We start from the raw sequence: 18,855 nt of genomic DNA, 5'->3' as shown, positions 1-18,855 counted from the left end.
ATATTCTGAGCCACATCGTGTGAGCTCTCCTGTACTGATAGATGCTGAAACTGATACCAGGTGGAAGAAGTTAGCTGCACGATGATCAGACTGTAGGCATGACATGAGCTGCCACACACTTCCAAGAATTGGCCTCAAAGAAATGGAAACAAATCGACCCTGGAAATGAAATAACTGTACCTAAAACAATCAAGATGACTCTGGTCAGACCACCCATGACCGATTTGAAGATGACTGTGGAGCTGACTGTGTTATTTCTGCATGGAGCCCCCTCCCTCGGTCTATAAGAGGCCCTGCCCACTGACTGTCCGTGGAGGGCAGCCAGCCTTTGGACAGGAATCTGCCTACCCCACCCCACTCCCTGCTGGCATCCAAAATAAAGCAAACTTTCCTTTCCACCAACCTGGCATCTTCACTGGCTTTTGAGTGAGGAGCCAGCCAGACTCTTTATTTTTGGTTCCCCTTCCAGGTACCACCTAATACCTACCGAATTCTAGTGACTCTAGCTGCAAGGCAATGAGCTCTTTGGGCTTCCTAGGATGGCTCAGTGGTAAAGATTCCGCCTGCCAATGCAAGAGACACAGGAGACTTGGGTTAGATCCCTGTGTTGGGACAATTCCCTGGAGGAAGGCATGGCAACCCACTCCAGTAGTCTGGCCTGGAGAATCCCATGGACAGAGGAGCTTCGTGGGCTATAGTCCATAGAGTGGCCAAGAGTTGGACACGACTACGTGACGAAGCACACACAGTGAACTATTTGCTTGTTCCGTACTGGCCTGGTCTCTCCCCTTAGAGACAGGAACTATCTTACTCTTTCTGTAGCTTTGTTAATGCCCAGCAAAAATGTCTGGCACAGAATAGGTCCTCCATTAATACTTAAGTAAATAATACAAAACCGTTGAATGGCAATTAATCAATAACCAATGAGCACCCCCACCTCATCCAGGCACTGGGAATAGTGCACAACTGCTTCCTTATTTACTGAGCGTGTGCTGTGTGAGTGATGGGCCAGGAACTTCCACTGAACACACAAGCTAGTGAAAGCTTAGATTACAAAGCTTCAGTTGTGTTTGACTCTTTGTGACCCCATGGACTGTAGTCCGCCAGGCTCCTCTGTCCATGAGATTCTCCAGGCAAGAATACTGGAGTGGATTGCCATTTCCTTCTCTGATAAAAGCCATGTAGAGAGAAAATCAACCTTTTGGGGGAAGGGCATGGGGCTGATGTGTGTGTGAGAAAGGGTGTGGGCGTGAGATGGCTGTAGGGAGAGTAAGATTTCATAGTTTTAAAATAGACTTGCCAACCCACTAATTATATATAGTGTCTGAAAGGTACCAAAGCTGTTCTCCATTTGGAAAAAAAGTTGAAGTAAATAACTTGCAAGTACACTATATTTTCTTTCTCCTCTTCTGGGAGGGAGTGTGTTGAGCATGTACAATCATAAAAAAGAATTTTAAGGAAAAAAATGCTGCCTGTGATCCTGCCATCCTGCAGTTTTCATGTTATTTGCTCATTCTATTTGTATGTGCATGATTTTTTCCATCTTTACAGAAAGGCCAATTTTCAGTCTTAGACTTTTCTCCTGAACACTTTTCCTTGTGGCCAAATCAGCTTCGTTATTATTTTCATCGGCTGAAGAAATTATAGTGTTTGAGACTGTTGTAGTACTGGAGCTATGGAGATCTGCACGCACAAAATGTTTTCCTTTTCCTACTCTGCTACTGGAGTGTAAATTCCTGGGTGGCAGGGTCTGGATGCCTTCAGGACTGGAGGCGAGTCTGGCACCTCCGTCATGACGGGCTGGTTTGAGCCTCTGTAGCACTAAGCTCAGTGCCTCCCTCAGATGCAAAAATGAGGCACAGGAGACTCCAGCAGCTGCCCCTGACTCTGAGAACTGGAGAGCTTTCTGAATAGAGAGAGAGAAAGTCTTGCCAGAGGCTGGCCCCTGCCATTCAGATTCCTAGGATGTGGAGCTGCCTGCACTGGGAGCAGGGGAGTAGCCTTTTTGGGCAACACTCAGGAGTCCATCCATTCCCCTTCTCCCCACCCTACAAACTTCACTTGCACATGAATTACCTGAGCTCATCTCCAAGGTCCTCTAAATGTTGAACTCCTTGCAGAGAACCAAATGTCACTCGCGTTTGCACAATATATACCCTTCTGATGTTAAAGTGTATGGTATACACACCAAATACACGGTGTGCCCTTGAAAATGTGCTGCTCTGCTCAGCTGTGTCCGACTCTTTGGGATCCCATGGACTGTAGCCCACCAGGATCCTGTCCACGGAAGTTTCCATGCAAGAATACTGGAGTGGGTTGCCATTTCCTTCTCCAGGTCTCTTGCATCTCCTGCATTGGCAGGTGGATTCTTTACCACTAGCACCACCTGGGAAGCCCGACAAACACAGTGTGCCCTCTAAAGTATGTACTATAAGCGTTTCTGAGCTTGAGCCTTAAGAAGAAAAGACATTTGCTTCATTGAAGTGCTTTGTCTTTTATCATAGTTCCCTCTTTTTCTCAACTATTCTGAACAGAGCTAAATGAACCAGCTCCACGAGGGCTGGGTTTTCTGCAAATTTTCTTCTTTCCTGCCCCTCCCCTTTTTTTTTTCTTTAGCCTGCTTTTTGTTGCAGGTACTGTTCATCCATGTTTTAATGGAATACCACCTCAAAGCTATTTTTGTTTTTTTAAACATATGCCAGCTGAGTTGGCCTTTTTTCAACTGGACCATTTTTAAAGTCTTTATTGCGTTTGTTACAATATTACTTCTGATTTGTTTTGGTTTTTAGGCCTGGAGGTACCGTGGAATTAGCTCCCTGACCAGGAATCAAACCTGCACTCTGCGTTGAAAGGTGGTCTAAACCCCTGACCGCCAGGGAAGTCCCAGGGTTTTTGCTTTTTGTGTTGTAGGATTCTACAAGTTTGGACAGATGCATAGTTAGGTATCCACCATTACAGTGTCATGGAAGCTGTTTCCCTGCCTTAAAACCCCATGCTTCACCTTTTCATCCCTTTTTCTACCTGAACGCAGACCACCTCTTGACTATAGTTTTGCCTTTTCCAGAATGTCATCTATTAGCGAGTCTTTTTGGACTGCTTCACCGAGCAATATATAAGGTTCCTTCACGTCTTCTTGTGCCTTGGTGGCTCATTTTTTTCTTATTGCTAAATACCATTTGATTATACAGATGTACCACCGTTTATCGGTACCTATGAAGGACATCTTGGCTAATTTTTGGCAATTATGGATAAATAAAGCTGCTAAAAACATTTGGGTGCAGGTTTTGGTGTAGACATGGTCTTTAATTCATTCGGACAGATACCTAGGAATACAACTAACTGCTTGTCCTTAAGACTATGGTTAAATTTAAGAGACTCCTCAGCTTCTTCCTTCTGTCCTATGTTGCGTTCCCATCATCAATGAACTCAAATTCCTGTTGCTCCACATCCTCGATAGCATTTGGTGTTGTCTTTTGGATTTTAGCTATTCTTATAGGTATTAGTGTCATCTCATTTTAGTTTGCTATTCTCCAATGACATATTGACCACCTTTTAGTTTTATTTGCCATCTGTGTATCTTCTTTGATGAGATGTCTAGATATTCTGACCATTTTTTAACTGGGTTTGTTTTCTTACAGTATTTTTTATTTAGGGTAAGCCTTTTGTCACTGTATTTTGCTAATATTTTCTCCCAGTCTGTGGCTTGTCTTTCTGTTCTCTTGGCAATGCCTTTTGCAGAGAAATTTTTAACTTTGAAGTTCAACTTACCCATTTTTTTATTTCCATGAATCATGGTTTTGGTGTTTCATTTAAAAAAAACATCAAACATTAGACAACAGGCTACATTAGAAATGGTGGGCATACTAGTAAGCTGAGTTACTTAGAACTAAAGTCTCAATTAAGCAATTTGTATAAAAATCTTTAAAAACGATGACCTCTTTTGATTTAAGTATCTGGGGCTTTTTCCTAAATAAAATTTTAAGGAGTAAATCGTGTATGTGGGAAAAACATCAAAACAAAAAAACATCACCCAGACTCCCAACTTTAACATGTGGTCACTTAAAAATCTTTGTAATTAAGACTGTGGACTTCGGGTACTTCTATTTTGTTGTCTCTAGGGCCCACTAGTTTTGATCACTATTTATACTCCATTTTAAGAATATGTCACATTTTATCCGTTCTTCAAAGGCGAACTGAGCAGTTTCTGGATTTTTGCTTTCTGTAAACAAGGCTTTGAAAATTGCTGTACATGTGTACTGTTCTCTATATGCAAGTTTTTCTGGGGCACACACTTAGAGAAGTAAAATTTGTGGATTATAGGATGTTTAAAAGTCCAATTTTAAAAGGTACTAGTTTCCAAACCGTCCTAAGGACTGAACCACACTTTTGGTTAATGTCAGCAACCCTTCAAACACTAGATACTGCCAAACACTTTTAAAGCTTTGCTAGCTGAATGGGTATAGAATAGTATCTTATTGTGGTCTTGATTTGCATTTTAACTTTTCCTGGTTTGTAACTTGGCTTTTCACTTTCTTTGATGGTTTTACCATATGGTATTTTTGGTTTTAAATGCCTCATTTTAATAGACAAATTCATCAGTAATCTTGCAGTCAATGCTGTGTCTTAAACAGTCCTTCGATATCCAAGGTCGAAGCAGTAATCATGTTTTTTTGAGAATTAAAGTTTGTGTTTTGCATTTAATTCATGAATTTTTCCCTGTGGCATGATAGGGAGCAATTTCCAACTCTTTTCTATGCTGACTAGTTGGGCTAGCTGTCATGATCACAGTCTCCTTCCCCCAGTGTGCTGTGCTGTATCTCTTAACCCAGTTCATTTCATGCATGGCTTTTCTGGGGGTATTTTGGTCTAATCTATTAGGATTCTGTACGACCTTTAGTGAATACCATGCTATTTTAATGAACGTGGCTTCATGATGAGTCTTACATAGAGTGGAAAAATGCCCATCTCCCTGATTTTCCTTTATTGAAATGTCCTAGCCTTGGGCTCACCTTTATCTTTTAATTTAGAACCACCTTAACAAGTTTCAGGAGGAAACTTGGTGGGACTCTGATAGGGACTGCTTTGAATCTATAGGTCTATTTGGGTACAAAATACATCTTCTTGACATTGTCTGCCTAGCTGCAAACTTCTCTCTCTCCCTACTTTTTCAGGTCTTAGCTATTATCTCAATAATGTTTGAAAATTTTTTCTTAAAAGAGGTCTTCAACATGCATTGTTCACAATAAACTGTGGAAAATTCTGAGAGATGGGAATACCAGACCACCTAACCTGCCTCTTGAGAAATCTGTATGTAGGTCAGGAAGCAACAGTTAGAACGGGACATGGAACAACAAACTGGTTCCTAATAGGAAAAGTTCGTCAAGGCTGTATACTGTCACCCTGCTTATTTAACTTATATGCAGAGTACATCATGAGAAACGCTGGACTGGAAGAAGCACAAGCTGGAATCAAGATTGCCTGGAGAAATATCAATAACCTCAGATATGCAGATGACACCACCCTTATGGCAGAAAGTGAAGAGGAGCTAAAAAGTCTCTTGATGACAGTGAAAGAGGAGTGTGAAAAAGTTGGCTTAAAGCTCAACATTCAGAAAACGAAGATCATGGCATCCGGTCCCATCACTTCATGGGAAATAGATGGGGAAACAGTAGAAACAGTGTCAGACTTTATTTTTTAGGGCTCCAAAATCACTGCAGATGGTGACTGCAGCCATGAAATTAAAAGACGCTTACTCCTTCGAAGAAAAGTTATGACCAATCTAGATAGCATATTCAAAAGCAGAGACATTACTTTGCCGACTAAGGTCTGTCTAGTCAAGGCTCTGGTTTTTCCTGCGGTCATGTATGGATGTGAGAGTTGGACTGTGAAGAAGGCTGAGCGCTGAAGAACTGATGCTTTTGAACTGTGGTGTTGGAGAAGACTCTTGAGAGTCCCTTGGACTGCAAGGAGATCCAACCAGTCCATTCTGAAGGAGATCAACCCTGGGATTTCTTTGGAAGGAATGATGCTAAAGCTGAAGCTCCAGTGCTTTGGCCACCTCATTCGAAGAGTTGACTCACTGGAAAAGACTCTGATGCTGGGAGGGATTGGGGGCAGGAGGAGAAGGGGACGACCAGGGATGAGATGGCTGGATGGCATCACGGACTCAATGGATGTGAGTCTGAGTGAACTCCAAGAGACGGTCATGGACAGGGAGGCCTGGCATGCCGCGATTCATGGGGTCGCAAAGAGTCGGACACGACTGAGCGACTGAACTGAACTGAACTGGTGTTAACACAATTGTAAAATGTGTCCTCCAGTTTTCTGATTGTTACTGATACAAAGAAATGCAACTGGCTTCAGAAAATTAATGTTACACCTACCACTGTAATGAAACCCTGGTATTTCTGGTATTTTCTCTTTAGATTTTGAGTTTTCTACAAAAAAAGAACGTGTGATGTACAAATAATTAGTGTTTCCTACTTTTTATTTCTTATAGCATTTTTTATTCTATTGACTAGGATCTCCAACACAATTTTGAATATAAGCAGTGATAGTGGAAAACTAGCCCTTTGTTTCTGAATTTAAAGGGGTATGAAATTTCCTCTTTGTGGCAGATGCTTGTTTTGTTTTACAGATTTACACAGAAGCTATCACCTTAAGGAAATTCCTTTCCAGTCCTAATTTATCAAGTTTTTATTCTGACTGGGTGGTGTTAAATCCTATTATATACTTTAATCGGATCTACTAAGACAGTCATAATGGTTTTCTCTTATTTAATATTTACAGATTCCAATGCTAAGTCATCATTACATATGGAGGGAGAATACACACACTAAGATGGAATACACAAGCATTAAGTAAACAAATATAAACTTAGAAATCTGTACTGTTAAATACTATTTAATCTGTTTTACACACTATTTCAAGTTTTTAAAAGGCTGGCTGCCAGCTAAGTTTAAAAACCACAGAACAAATGGCTTTTTGGAGCTCTTTCTACTCCACAGTCTTCCAGCTCTCCATGTTTGAGTTATGCTCTTTCAGTTTCTCTAATCCTACTAGAAAAAGAAGCTTCTACTAGATACTAATTCGCTGTGACAGAGTTCAGAACAGAGAAACAAACAAGAGCTAGAAAATATGACACATTCAACTCACGGGAATGTAAGATCACAATTTATCATCGTTAAGTATCAGTCACAGATAGACATGAGAGCTCATCTCACAAAATCAGTAAAGCAGAAAACTAAAGGACCAGAAGTCAAAATGAACTACCAGCAAGAGTAATGGAGAAAAAGTAATACAAGGGAACGTTATGGTTTTCCTTTTTATTTAATCAAAGACTGGTGGATAAACATAAATACAGCACAATTACTTCAGATCATTCTTCATATTGTATACACACAGACCGATGAACATCATCTGAAAGAAACCTGCAGTCAGCAAAGAAATGCGTACAGCTTTTCCTTCCTTCGCTCAAAAAAACTTAAAAACACACAAACTTAGAATCTCATCAGCACACACTCTCCTGTGACAAATGATTCAGACATAAATAGTGGGTGCAAAGAAACTATATGCTAACATATGTATAACCTTTGTTAAGGAAAAACAGAAGCAGCCATAATGATTAAGATACATTCAGTTACTGATAACTAGCTGTGCCCTAAAGGACATTATCAAAACAGAAATCGTGCTGCAGAGAAAAGCTATATATACATACACAATGAGAAAATAAACTGCAAGATTAAAGCATGCATGTTTAATACTGGGAAAAATCACAGCCCTCCAAAATTTCTCCACATTTGTTATAAAAGCCCTCTGCACTCAACTAAAATTTAAATGATCTTAAAAGGATAATACTCGTAAAGTTTACTTTTTTCAGCCACAGAAACTGCAATGGAAATAAATGTTCAGAGTCATTTTCAAAACAAAAACAAAAATCTATTCTTCTGATGACATGTATGATTAAAGGTCTATGCAAGATACATTGCTCTACATTCCCAATGACTAGGAAAAAAAAACCTCAAGTCAGTTTTTAGTTTGCAGATGGTCAAAGGATTTTGTATTCCATCAGGAGTTCAAATCTTCTGGATCTTTTCACCAACAACTACTGGATTTTCTTTTCTGATTTTCTCAGCAGCATCAGCTTTGTAATTGTAAGAGCAATTGTGTACATCTGAGTAACGGTGTACACCACAGTAAACATTTCCACACCGGCATTCAAACCCTGAAAATGGATTAATACATGTACATGAGTTGAGTGCAAGGTCTAAATATTAAACTCTCTACATAATTAATGTTAAAAAGATCATTTCTGTAGGGCAACAATCTAAAGAATCATTCCAAACTAGCAGTTGTACAACCTAGTATACTCTCAAATTCACCAGCTGATGGCTTCAGTTCTTGTTACCACCTACAAACACAGGTCTGTGCCAGCCCAAGTCACAGCCACTTCTCTGAGCTCAAGTTTCTTCACCTGAAACACAACTGCTTCCTATCAAAAACAGGACTGATAAAATGAAAATGTAAGACATTTCTCAAATACTACAATGTGAAAAAATAAGCATACTGTCAGAAGACAACCTTAAGATTTAGTTAAGAAAGATGAAACTTTGTACAGAACTGTTAACAAATAAAACAGTACACTAGCTTTCCTTGGCCAATCTCTAATGGAAATATGAACTGTAATCTGGCTCAGTGACTAAGAGCATGAGATCCAGTTGCAGTTGCCTAAGCATGAATCTATTTACTAACACAGGCAAATTACCAAGCCTCCCTGAGCCCCAGTTTCTGCACCTCTAATTCTGGAAATCAGTTATAATAAGAATTAAATGAAGAAGTATTACCTGCCTAACATACAGTGAAGATGCAATAAATGCTATTTATTTTAGGGAAATGCCCCAAGAATTGAAGCCGAAAGAGAGAAATAAGCAGGGTGAATAGTCTTTAAATAAAACTAGTCCTGCACCCCTAAAAAGATTTTTACTGTATGATAGAATTGTTAGAACACAGGAATCAATATTTTAAATGTTGACATTTGATGCAAACTTCCTTTACCACATTTTTTTAAAAACTTCCAAAAGATATCCTGTAACTTCATAACATTTTATTTTTAAAATTTTATTATTATTATTTTGGCTGCACTACACATCTTGTGGGGTCTTAGTTCCCCGGCCAGGGATTGAACCCAGGAGTGAAAGTGTGCAGTCCTAACTCCTGGACCACCAGGAAGTCTCCTGTGACTTCGTAATAATGAATGAAAAATGAAGCCAAACGTAACACCAGACTAACAAGACTGGACAAGATAGAAATTACTAAATCGCAGTCTTCTATTCGTGAAGTCTAAGTTTCTGAGATTTAGACAGACAGTATTTGATACTACACATATTTATTATATAATATATATACACACACTTTAAAATGCCTTATTTGTTCATGTTTGTACTCTTTAAATAAATACACTTGCCAAGGCATGAGCCAGTCTTAAAACATCTTTGATATCAGACTATAAATCTCCTTTTCTCTTTTATCTACTCCTTAGCCACATAACCTTCCTAAAACATAATTTTGCTCAAAGTCCTATCTATTCTTAAGTCAGTCTCTTAAGCAGTACAGCTGCCACTCTTCTTCATCAGCTGCCCACAGTGCACATCATCAGCCTCATCTGGCGGTCTCAAGCACCCTTCTGCACCTATTTTGTGCTACATCCCCTATTTATGGTCCCTCAACATGCCCTAGTCTTTCCTTTCTCTGAACTTTCATTCAAGCTCTTTTTTTCTGCCTGAAATGCTCCTATGTCCATCAGTTATAAGTCCTACTCACTTTTCAGGACCCAGCTGAAACATCCTACTTTCCGGATTCTTTGATGGGCCTCTGCTCCTCTCCTATGAATTATCAATAATTACACACATCTCTGAACTCCCAAAGCAATCTATTTGCATTTAAATGTATTTGCTTTGCCAAATAGCCAAGCAGTATTTCGAACACTTTCCCCTCTCTTAATACCATCTAACACCTCTGTTACAGCAGTCAGCATGTACTGATTACTTATTGGGTGGCAGGACAGGTCTATCACCTTACATGTATGAACTCTGTGAGCCCGCACCACCAACCAATGATTGGCCGTTTTACACACGGCTCACCAAGTACTTAAATACCCTCTCTCACACAACCATCTCTGGCTCTCTAAAGGCAGGAGACACACCCCTGCCCTTTCACAGAGCCTGGCATACTGACTTGACTTGTCTAACATTCTCAAATGCAGTTAAAATGAATTTTAAAAGAAAAGCTACTCATTTCAGTATTAGGCATATAATTAAAGCTACTTTTACTTAAGAAAATTCAGGAGGTGAAGCATATCCATTATTAACTCACATGGAAACAGAAATAATCTTAACTGAAGCCATTAATAATAAGTCAAACATTATCTTAAATAAAATCTTAATTTAAACCTGTGACTCAGGCCCTTACCAGTAAGTCCCACTTTCTTTCTGCACATGAAACAGCGATTCTTTTTCTGTTTTGGTTTTTCAAGAGACTTGCTTTGCTCTTCAGATGCCTGCTGTGCCGTTTCTGATACTGAAGCTGACAAAAATATGAAGGTAGTGAAACTCAACTGTGCAATGAGATTCTGAGGTGAGGTGGTTGCTACCCCCACTTGCCCCCACTGATCTGTTTATTCAGAGGATAATTGAGTGTTTATTTATTAGCATGGAAAGATGCCCACAGTTAAGTTACAAAGTAGTTTATATAATATGACCCCCTTTTTGTTAAATGCATAGATGTATGCTAAGTATGTATGTATACACACATGCAGAAAAGCTAAACTATACATTGAGATGTTAACATAACTCTAGAAAGTGCTATATTTTCAAAATTTTCTGGTAATTATGTATTTGACCCATAAAAGACATACAACACACAAACACTACTTGGGTATTCTACGGGAGAAAGAAAGAAAATGTGTAAGAAAACGGTCACATGCAAACTTCTAAATACTGCTGAGTCAGAACTATGCAGATTTCAAAGAGTACAAGGGAAAGAAATCCTAAAACCAAGATTCAGTGGAATACTAAGTATGTTCAAAATTCTCAGAATATTTCATATAAAACCTTTAAAATATGGGGAATAAGATATATTGATTACAACATTACAATTAAGATAGTAAATTAAGTACTGAACCCAAGGCCATCTCCACCAAAATTCAGGTCAAATTATTGCCCCTACACCCTAACTTATGGGTTTAATAAACGGGAAACCTGTCATTCCTAACTGATACACATTCCTCACTGTATAAGCGAGATACTGCTATTTATTAAATCACAAGGCATAATTAAAAGAGAAAGATGTTTTAATATAGTAAATTCTCAATTAAACATGAAAAAAATTCTTCAGAGCCATGAGGACCAAATGGAAGCAGTACCACCCACCTGGTGGCAACATATCCTGCTTATGAGCAAAACACCTACAGAAGCAAAATACCTAAAAAATCTGTTTCAAGGACACCACTCTGAAAACTTCAATAAACAATGTTAGGGAATTCTGGTTTAGGCACACAGCAGCTACTCGTGTGCCTTCTTCCATCTGGGATGATTTTCCTATCCAATAAATTCTGCTTGACCGATACAAGTGGAACGATAAGGCAAGAGAGAGAACAGATACCTGGGCAAGTCACCAAACCAGCTGACCCTACCCTGGGAACTGAGGGAGGCTGGAGCTGGCAGCAGGAACACACACACAGACAGCCTACTCCAGGAAGCACCACAGCTGTCTAGTGGAAAGAATAATGGCCTGGAGTCAGGTGCCCAGGTTCCAGTTCCAGCTCAAATGACTACAGCACTTGAGTCAAAGACATCTTTTCATCCATCTATTAAGTAGATGGGAAAAAACATTCTCTGCATTTATTCCTATCAAATAAAAAATGTTCTCGGCATTTACTCCTATCAAATAGGGAAATCACAGGTATACTGTGTGTCACGAGTGTGTGTATCTGTATAGATACACAGTTGTATGAGGGTTTATAATAGGACATTTTCAACAGTATAAGCAAGACTTTAAAAAAAGAAAAAAACTAGCCTAAGAGCTTTTATACATGGAAAACTAACCCTCTCAAACTCATATGAAACTTATACCTGATTGTTCAATGATTCTGCTATGCTGAAATTATGCATGCTAAGTTCTTGAAAGGTACTTAAGTTAATACTGGTTTAACTTAAGTCACTGAAATTACACGTGAAAAAAAAAAGGAGTCTATACAACTTAAAATCCCAATAGTGGTACAGAACTCACTTGCCAATGCAGGAGACATAAGAGACATGGGTTCAATTCCTCATCAGGAAGATCTCCTGGAGGAGAGCATGGTAACCCAGTCCAGTATTCTTTCCTGGAGAATCCTACAGACAGAGGAGCCTGGCAGGCTACAGTCCATGGGGTCGCAAAGAGTTTGGACACAACTGAAGCAACTCGGCATGCACAATTTCTCCTAACATAGCATCAAGACCATCTTTTGCATTAATGTACTCAGCACTAGGTGAAGAAAACTGTTATTATTATCCATATACCATAAATGGGTCTTCGTATTATAATAGTTTACCAACTTAAAATCTTTTTTTTTTTGTCAAACTTGTAAAACAACCGCTGTTTTATTCTTAAGCACCATATAATTTCCCACTATCAACATTCTAAAATTTGTTCAACTTTAAGATGTGAAATAACACCTTCATAGTTAGCAGCCTGTTTTCACTCTTCCATCCTTAGCTCTCTCTGGAGACTGCCAAGCAACCCCTGTTTCTCAATTCTCTGCATGTGGGTCCTGAAAGTAACCAGGATCCAGGTAATGTATCCTCTCCCTGGTGCAGACTTGGTACCCTACCTGCTCTTCTCCATTCTGCCTCTCATCTTCCAAGCTGGGCCAAGGACTTCAAACCTCAGACAGAAGACTGCTCATACATTTAAATACCCATTTACCCATCTACTACCTCCAATTGAGTCTTTAAGTTTTGAAACATGACCACTTCCAATCTGCTCTATCTAAAATCTTGTCTCACAATCACTTCTTTCAACCTCCCTGTTGAGAACAAACACATCACTGCTGTTTCAACTGTCATCCAACTGAAAGCTTTAATATCACTCTTGTCTTATTTCCCATGTCTAATGGGAACTTGGGGAATTTTTCTATTTCTGCTTTAAAAAATATCCTTTGTTTCTGCCCATCCTTAAACTTTTCTATTTAACTAAAAATAAAAATTATTCACTTATAATAATCATGAATATTTACAATATTCATAATTGCATGGACTATTTATCCTAATCAGACAGTTACATTCTCTTCCTACAGCAAAATGTGTAAGGAGGCAAATTATGCCAATCATTTGTTGGGCATGAAATCAGAGGAAGGGGAATTAGCTAGCTTAACTAAACTTAAACTTCAGCAAACTTCAGCTAAGATCGCCAGGTGTATCTGTCGTCACCCTGTGAACACCATGTACAGTGGAAGGCTTCAATGGGTACAGCATCGTGTCTGTTTAAATCATGGCACAGGTCAAATGACACAAGCTCATCTTCAGGCTTCTTTCCAGAGTATCCTCCTCAATTAATACATCGTTTCCCCAACTGTAGAATATAATTAACCAAGCACAGATTTTTCACAGCATCCTAAATGCCTCCTCTAATAGCTCTGCCCACGAAGAAAGCCTTCATACACATATTCCAGTCTTCCTAGATCCACTTCACTTTGGTTCACATAATGGGGATACGAAGAGCATGGGCAAGAACTTGAGATGCCATGCTATAAATAAGAGTAACTGAGCATGACTGTTGCGCTGGGGGGGGGGGGGGGGGGGGGGTGCCAGTCAAAGTAAATAGATAATCCAAGTCCAAAGCAAGAGATTCCTCTTAAACCAGCAGCCCCGGTTCATGGGAGAGGAAAGAATATTTAGGTTAAAACAGACAAAACAGTAAAAGAGAACAGTATAACACAACCACTCATTCATTTAATTATATTTCTCAAACAAAACAGATTTTAAATTTCTATGTTGATGCTGATGACCTAATTACATATAAGTGGGAAAAGGTTCCCTACATTTCAGTCAATTGAGTACTTAAGAATGTAAAACACCTTGCTCATAAAGAAAACAAATAAAAAATACGTATTAGGCAGGTAATTTAAAAAACACATGCATCTAGGAGAGTGCCTGGCTAAGAAGACTCAAAACATTTAATGACCAAACACGTGCTAGATCATGTGCAAACCTTGGAGGGCTTCTGTTTCAGGTATTGCTTTGTCCACAGATGTACTGTCCACTTGGGAAGACGCTACAGATTCTGATAAAAGTGACTGATTTGACACAGGGCTAGAAAAGCAAAAATATTTAGATTTTAAAAGATAATCTCTTCATGACTAGAAACTAAGCGATTAATAAATAAGAGTTCAACATATCTAAGCAGATCATTAAGAAAGGAATTAACCAGAAATGCTTTTTTAAAAAAAATAACTTCCATATAACTACAGAATTTTGAAACTTGAGACCAATTTGGACCAGAAATTTTTTGATTTTGAAATAAAGCAATAGTACATGTCCACTGTGTATGAATTCACTAAATGAACACTAGTATGATAAAGACATGCTTCAGGAACCCTAACACAAAGTTGTACATGATGCACTGATGGACACAGAAGAATTGGAAAAAACTTCAGAGCAGAAATTTAGTATATATTTCCTAACAGCAGGGTAAGAATGAAACAAATATTTCTGTGTTTCCAGCTTCTAAAAGACTTCAGTTAAAAAGAAAATACACTACAATACAATAGGTATCAGGACGACATCATGATATTAAACAGAGAACAGGATCACACGATATTAAACAGAGAATCTGTGACAAGACCATTTTTTAATACAAAGCACTAGTATTTGCATCAAAGGCCTATGACTAGAACTTAACATGCTTCGAAAGGACTTCAGGGGTTGGTCAGCATACATTATGAAGAAAAATAAAGAAAAAAAGCTGTCTGAAAAACAAAATCTCTTCATTAAATTTTAAGACAACTCCCTACTCTCACTGTAATGTAATACCAATAAAAAGATTTTTTTGACTAGTCAGCGATAATAATGAGACAGATACAATTTTCTGCTAGTTAATCCTAAAGTGACTTTAAATAGTTTTCCTTAAATAACAGAACTGACCAGATACGGAAAAAATGCCTTACTTTTCGATAGCTCTCTGGCTATCGAACAGTTCAGAGGCGGCCTCTTACCTTGGCTGCATAGATGAAGCTGCTGAGTCGAGTGCTGACTGAGCCTCTGGGACACTACCATCTGTGCACTGGACTGGTAAGGACTCAGACAGACTTGTGACAGAAGGCGCTGCAACAGGACCACATCACACGTTAGTGACTCTGTGCCCTGGGCGGGCCGGCATCTTATCTAAAAAAACCAAGACCAGTTTCCCACGAAATACAGTACACGGGTTTTGTTTTACTATGTAATATGCCGGTTCATTACTTTAGCTAAAAGTTTTCAATAATTTTCCTATGAAAAGGATGCTAATTTTACCACATACAAAATATATGTAGTCAAGACCTAAACTACTATTTTTTAGAATTATCATACAAACTCTTTAATTCATAAATGTCTTCCAAATAACTGCACAATGAGATCTTTAAAATAAAAAAGAATTCAGCAGTAAGGCAAATATAAGTTCAGAATTAAAATCTGCACTCAGGTTATATTATTTTACCTGTTCTTCATAAGGCAAAATGTAGATAATGATTTTACAAAACAATATGGTAACTTACATTCACTTGATTTTAGCCTTAAGAGAATTTAAAGAAGTCCGGCTTGAACAGGAAGCAAATGATGAAATAGACTTCACAAGCAATTTTAAATGAACTTAAGTAACAGCCTGCACTTTCATTAACCACAGAAACCTATACATTCAGGCATTAACCTACATGAGAACTATCCTAGATAAGTAAAGCTCATGTTCAATATCCCTTTTTACACAATCACTGAAGCAAAAGCCACATCAATTCCAGGAGAATCCTCTGACATAAAAACGCATAAATAACGCAAGTGAACTGGGGATGAACAAACACCTTTTTCTCTGAGTCAAACTGCCCCCCCTCTCCCTCCTATGCAGAAGGGAGGAGGGGTTTCTCTGAAGTCACCTGTGGCTGTCTATCTGGGACTCCCTCCTCCAACTACCCTGGCCTCAGAAGTCATTCTAGAGAAAAGAACCAAGGTCCTCATACAGCCCCCACGCCTTCAGAGCTTATTTCCCAAGACAGCTCTACATGCCTGGAGTGCGCGTCTATTTTATTAATTAGTAAGATAAGAGTTCTCGAGCGCAGCATGTAAGACTGAGATGGATCTACAGCAGTTCTTTTCAATGAGTGGAGACACTCCTCTTTCTCTTGCCCTACCACTGATCATTACAATATGTAATGAAACATTTTCCTGACGTAAACGTAGTAATGCAAGTACAGTGTGAAAGCAGGAAGAGGTGCTGGGTAGCCTGTGCTATTCAGGTGTATCTCAGTTATGAACAGCGCTATGTTTTACTTACCAGGTAAGAACTACTTACCAGGTGGGCTTATTCTACCATTACTACTATTCTGTCTTTGAAGATGTTCTTTATAACACACTGAACACATGCCATTCGTACGAGGGTTTCCATAAAATCCGCAGCCAGTGGAACAAAGCATAGGCACTTGGCTGTGATTAGTTTCTTGAGCCATGTTCCTCTGTTGCACACCTGAAATTTACACAGAATAAGCCGAGAACTCTGATACATACTACAATCATATATTATCCAAATCTGCTTTATGTAATAAAGGAAAATGCACATATACTCCTCCCCAAACCACTCTATAGCTGTCTGGCGTAGAGAGGGAAAAAAATATATCGAAAGGATACAAAAACTGAACTTTTATCTCCAACCCTCACTGTACAAAAGGCGGATTGTACTGGCTCAAACAATGTTATAAACTAGACAAAAGTATCTGATCTAAAGACTCTACACCATCAGGATGTTAAGAAAAATCCTTTAAGTCTAGTTCAGCTTGGACACCTAGGAATGAGAAACACAGTCTGTTCGTTGTTATATTAATAAGGCCAAATCACTTAACCTTTGCTTAAAAAAGTTCATGTTTTAACTTGCATAATGTTTTCTGTTTAAAAAGCATTTAACATGTTATCAATGCTGGTGAAGATGTGAGTCAGCCATTTTAGAAAGCTACATTGACAATTCATCTTAAGAGCCTTGTGAAAGACTGCCCTTTTGAACCCATCATCTCCGTCAACAATAATTTGGGTAGAATCAGAAAAAAATTATAAATACATATGAATATATACACACATATACACAAGGCATGTATTTCACAGCTTATTAATAATGCTGACAAACCTATTACTCATCAATAAGGATCAGAAAGACTAAATCTTAAGGATAGGAAAGCTAACAGATTTTTTTTTTTCTGATGTATATCTTCTCTGTACTTTTAAAATCCTCTTAAATGAAGATACTACTATATAATTGGGGACAAAATATTTAAAGCACTTAAAATTTTAAAACTAACGGCAGAGGAACTGTTTGAGAACCACAGGCAATAATCAATTACAGCAGACAGAAGAACCCTGCGTGCCATTTTTCCCACAGAGCAAGTGGTTCTTTGGCATGAATAACGTGACGGAAGGTAATAACAGGTTCTATCTTATTTAAAAAAAAAAACAACAACAAAAAGCCTCCCAAATGAAATGAAAGTTACTCCAAAAATGGGTGTAGGTGTCTTTACAAAGAAGTCTATGTTCAAACATCATAAATGATAAGACTAACAATGAAGGGCAGTGTTTTGCCACTGAAGTTTTCTCAAATTGATAAACAATGAAAGAAACCTTCACTGTTTACCACTAACAGATTTTTTTTTCCACCTAAATTATCTGCAAACACTGTTGTGGATTGAGGGGTGAATGGGGTGAGTTTAATGCAAACTTCAGAACCAAGAGCAATAATGCATTTGACTGGCTTATAAAACAAAGCAGGTTTAGGTTTAGCATTTACCTTTAAAAAGAAAAACCTAAAACTGTTGGTAATCTTTAGGCCTAGGAATAGAATCTGCGATTTTGAAAAACATCTTTTTTACTTTATGAAGCCAAGTCATCTCAGAATCCAATGATGAGTAAACAGCAAAGGTGGTTAAGAACCTGGAGCCTCATCAAGGAGTCAAACCATGACGTACAGTACCATTATATTCTTGATCACCATACTGTCACAGCAGAATTCTTAATTTATTAAATCCTGAGACTGAACACACACAACTTGTTAATATTTTGTGTGACAAACTGGGAAATACACATAAAGCATTCCTGCTGCATACAGAGGTATGGTGAGTGAAGAAAAAGCACTTGAACAATTGTCTGAGTTACAAGCTGAGTCATCTTCACAGAACAGGTTTTTGTTTCAAAGAACTGACAAACTGATTATTCAGACTTGATTATATCAGATATTTTCTCAGAAATGAATGAAGCCTGTTACTTCAAGAAAAATAACTAATAGCATTTATTGCCAAGGACAATATTTAAATAATAAAATATAAAAGCTTGACAAGTAATTTTTAGATAGTCTCTGAAATTAGTGAAAAAAGTGAAAGCGTTAATCGCTCGGCCATGTTGGAGTCTTTGTGAGCCCATGGACTGTAGCCCACCAGGCTCCTCTGTCCATGGGATTCTCCAGGCAAGAGTACTGGAGTGGGTTGCCTTCTTTCTCCAGGGGATCTTCCCAACCCAAGAATTAAGCCCATGTCTCCTGCACTGCAGGCATTCTTTACCATCTGAGCCACCAGGGAAGCTGATTAGTAGTGAT

The 18,855-nt window shown here is 38.6% G+C and overlaps 1 protein-coding gene across 17 annotated transcripts in view; it reads right to left on the bottom strand.

The window, feature by feature from the left end:
• Nucleotides 1–7,310: 7,310 nt before the first annotated feature.
• ZFAND6 (zinc finger AN1-type containing 6) overlaps nt 7,311–18,855 on the bottom strand; it is a 55,756-nt gene continuing 44,211 nt past the window's right edge. For all 17 annotated transcript variants that reach the window (XM_060401675.1, XM_042235145.1, XM_042235146.1 and 14 more), the window contains 5 exons: nt 16,579–16,749; nt 15,251–15,359; nt 14,248–14,348; nt 10,468–10,581; nt 7,311–8,224 (listed from right to left, as the gene is read on the bottom strand). In XM_060401675.1, coding sequence (XP_060257658.1) covers nt 8,076–8,224; nt 10,468–10,581; nt 14,248–14,348; nt 15,251–15,359; nt 16,579–16,732 — 627 coding nt within the window. In that variant the 5' untranslated portion in view covers nt 16,733–16,749 and the 3' untranslated portion in view covers nt 7,311–8,075. The remainder of the gene's footprint in view (nt 8,225–10,467; nt 10,582–14,247; nt 14,349–15,250; nt 15,360–16,578; nt 16,750–18,855) is intronic.

The sequence above is a fragment of the Ovis aries genome, chromosome 18, assembly GCF_016772045.2.
Source record: "Ovis aries strain OAR_USU_Benz2616 breed Rambouillet chromosome 18, ARS-UI_Ramb_v3.0, whole genome shotgun sequence".
NCBI classification, from domain to species: Eukaryota; Metazoa; Chordata; class Mammalia; order Artiodactyla; family Bovidae; genus Ovis; species Ovis aries.
Note: the sequence above shows the minus strand (reverse complement) of the source record. Positions and strands in the feature narration are given on the sequence as shown.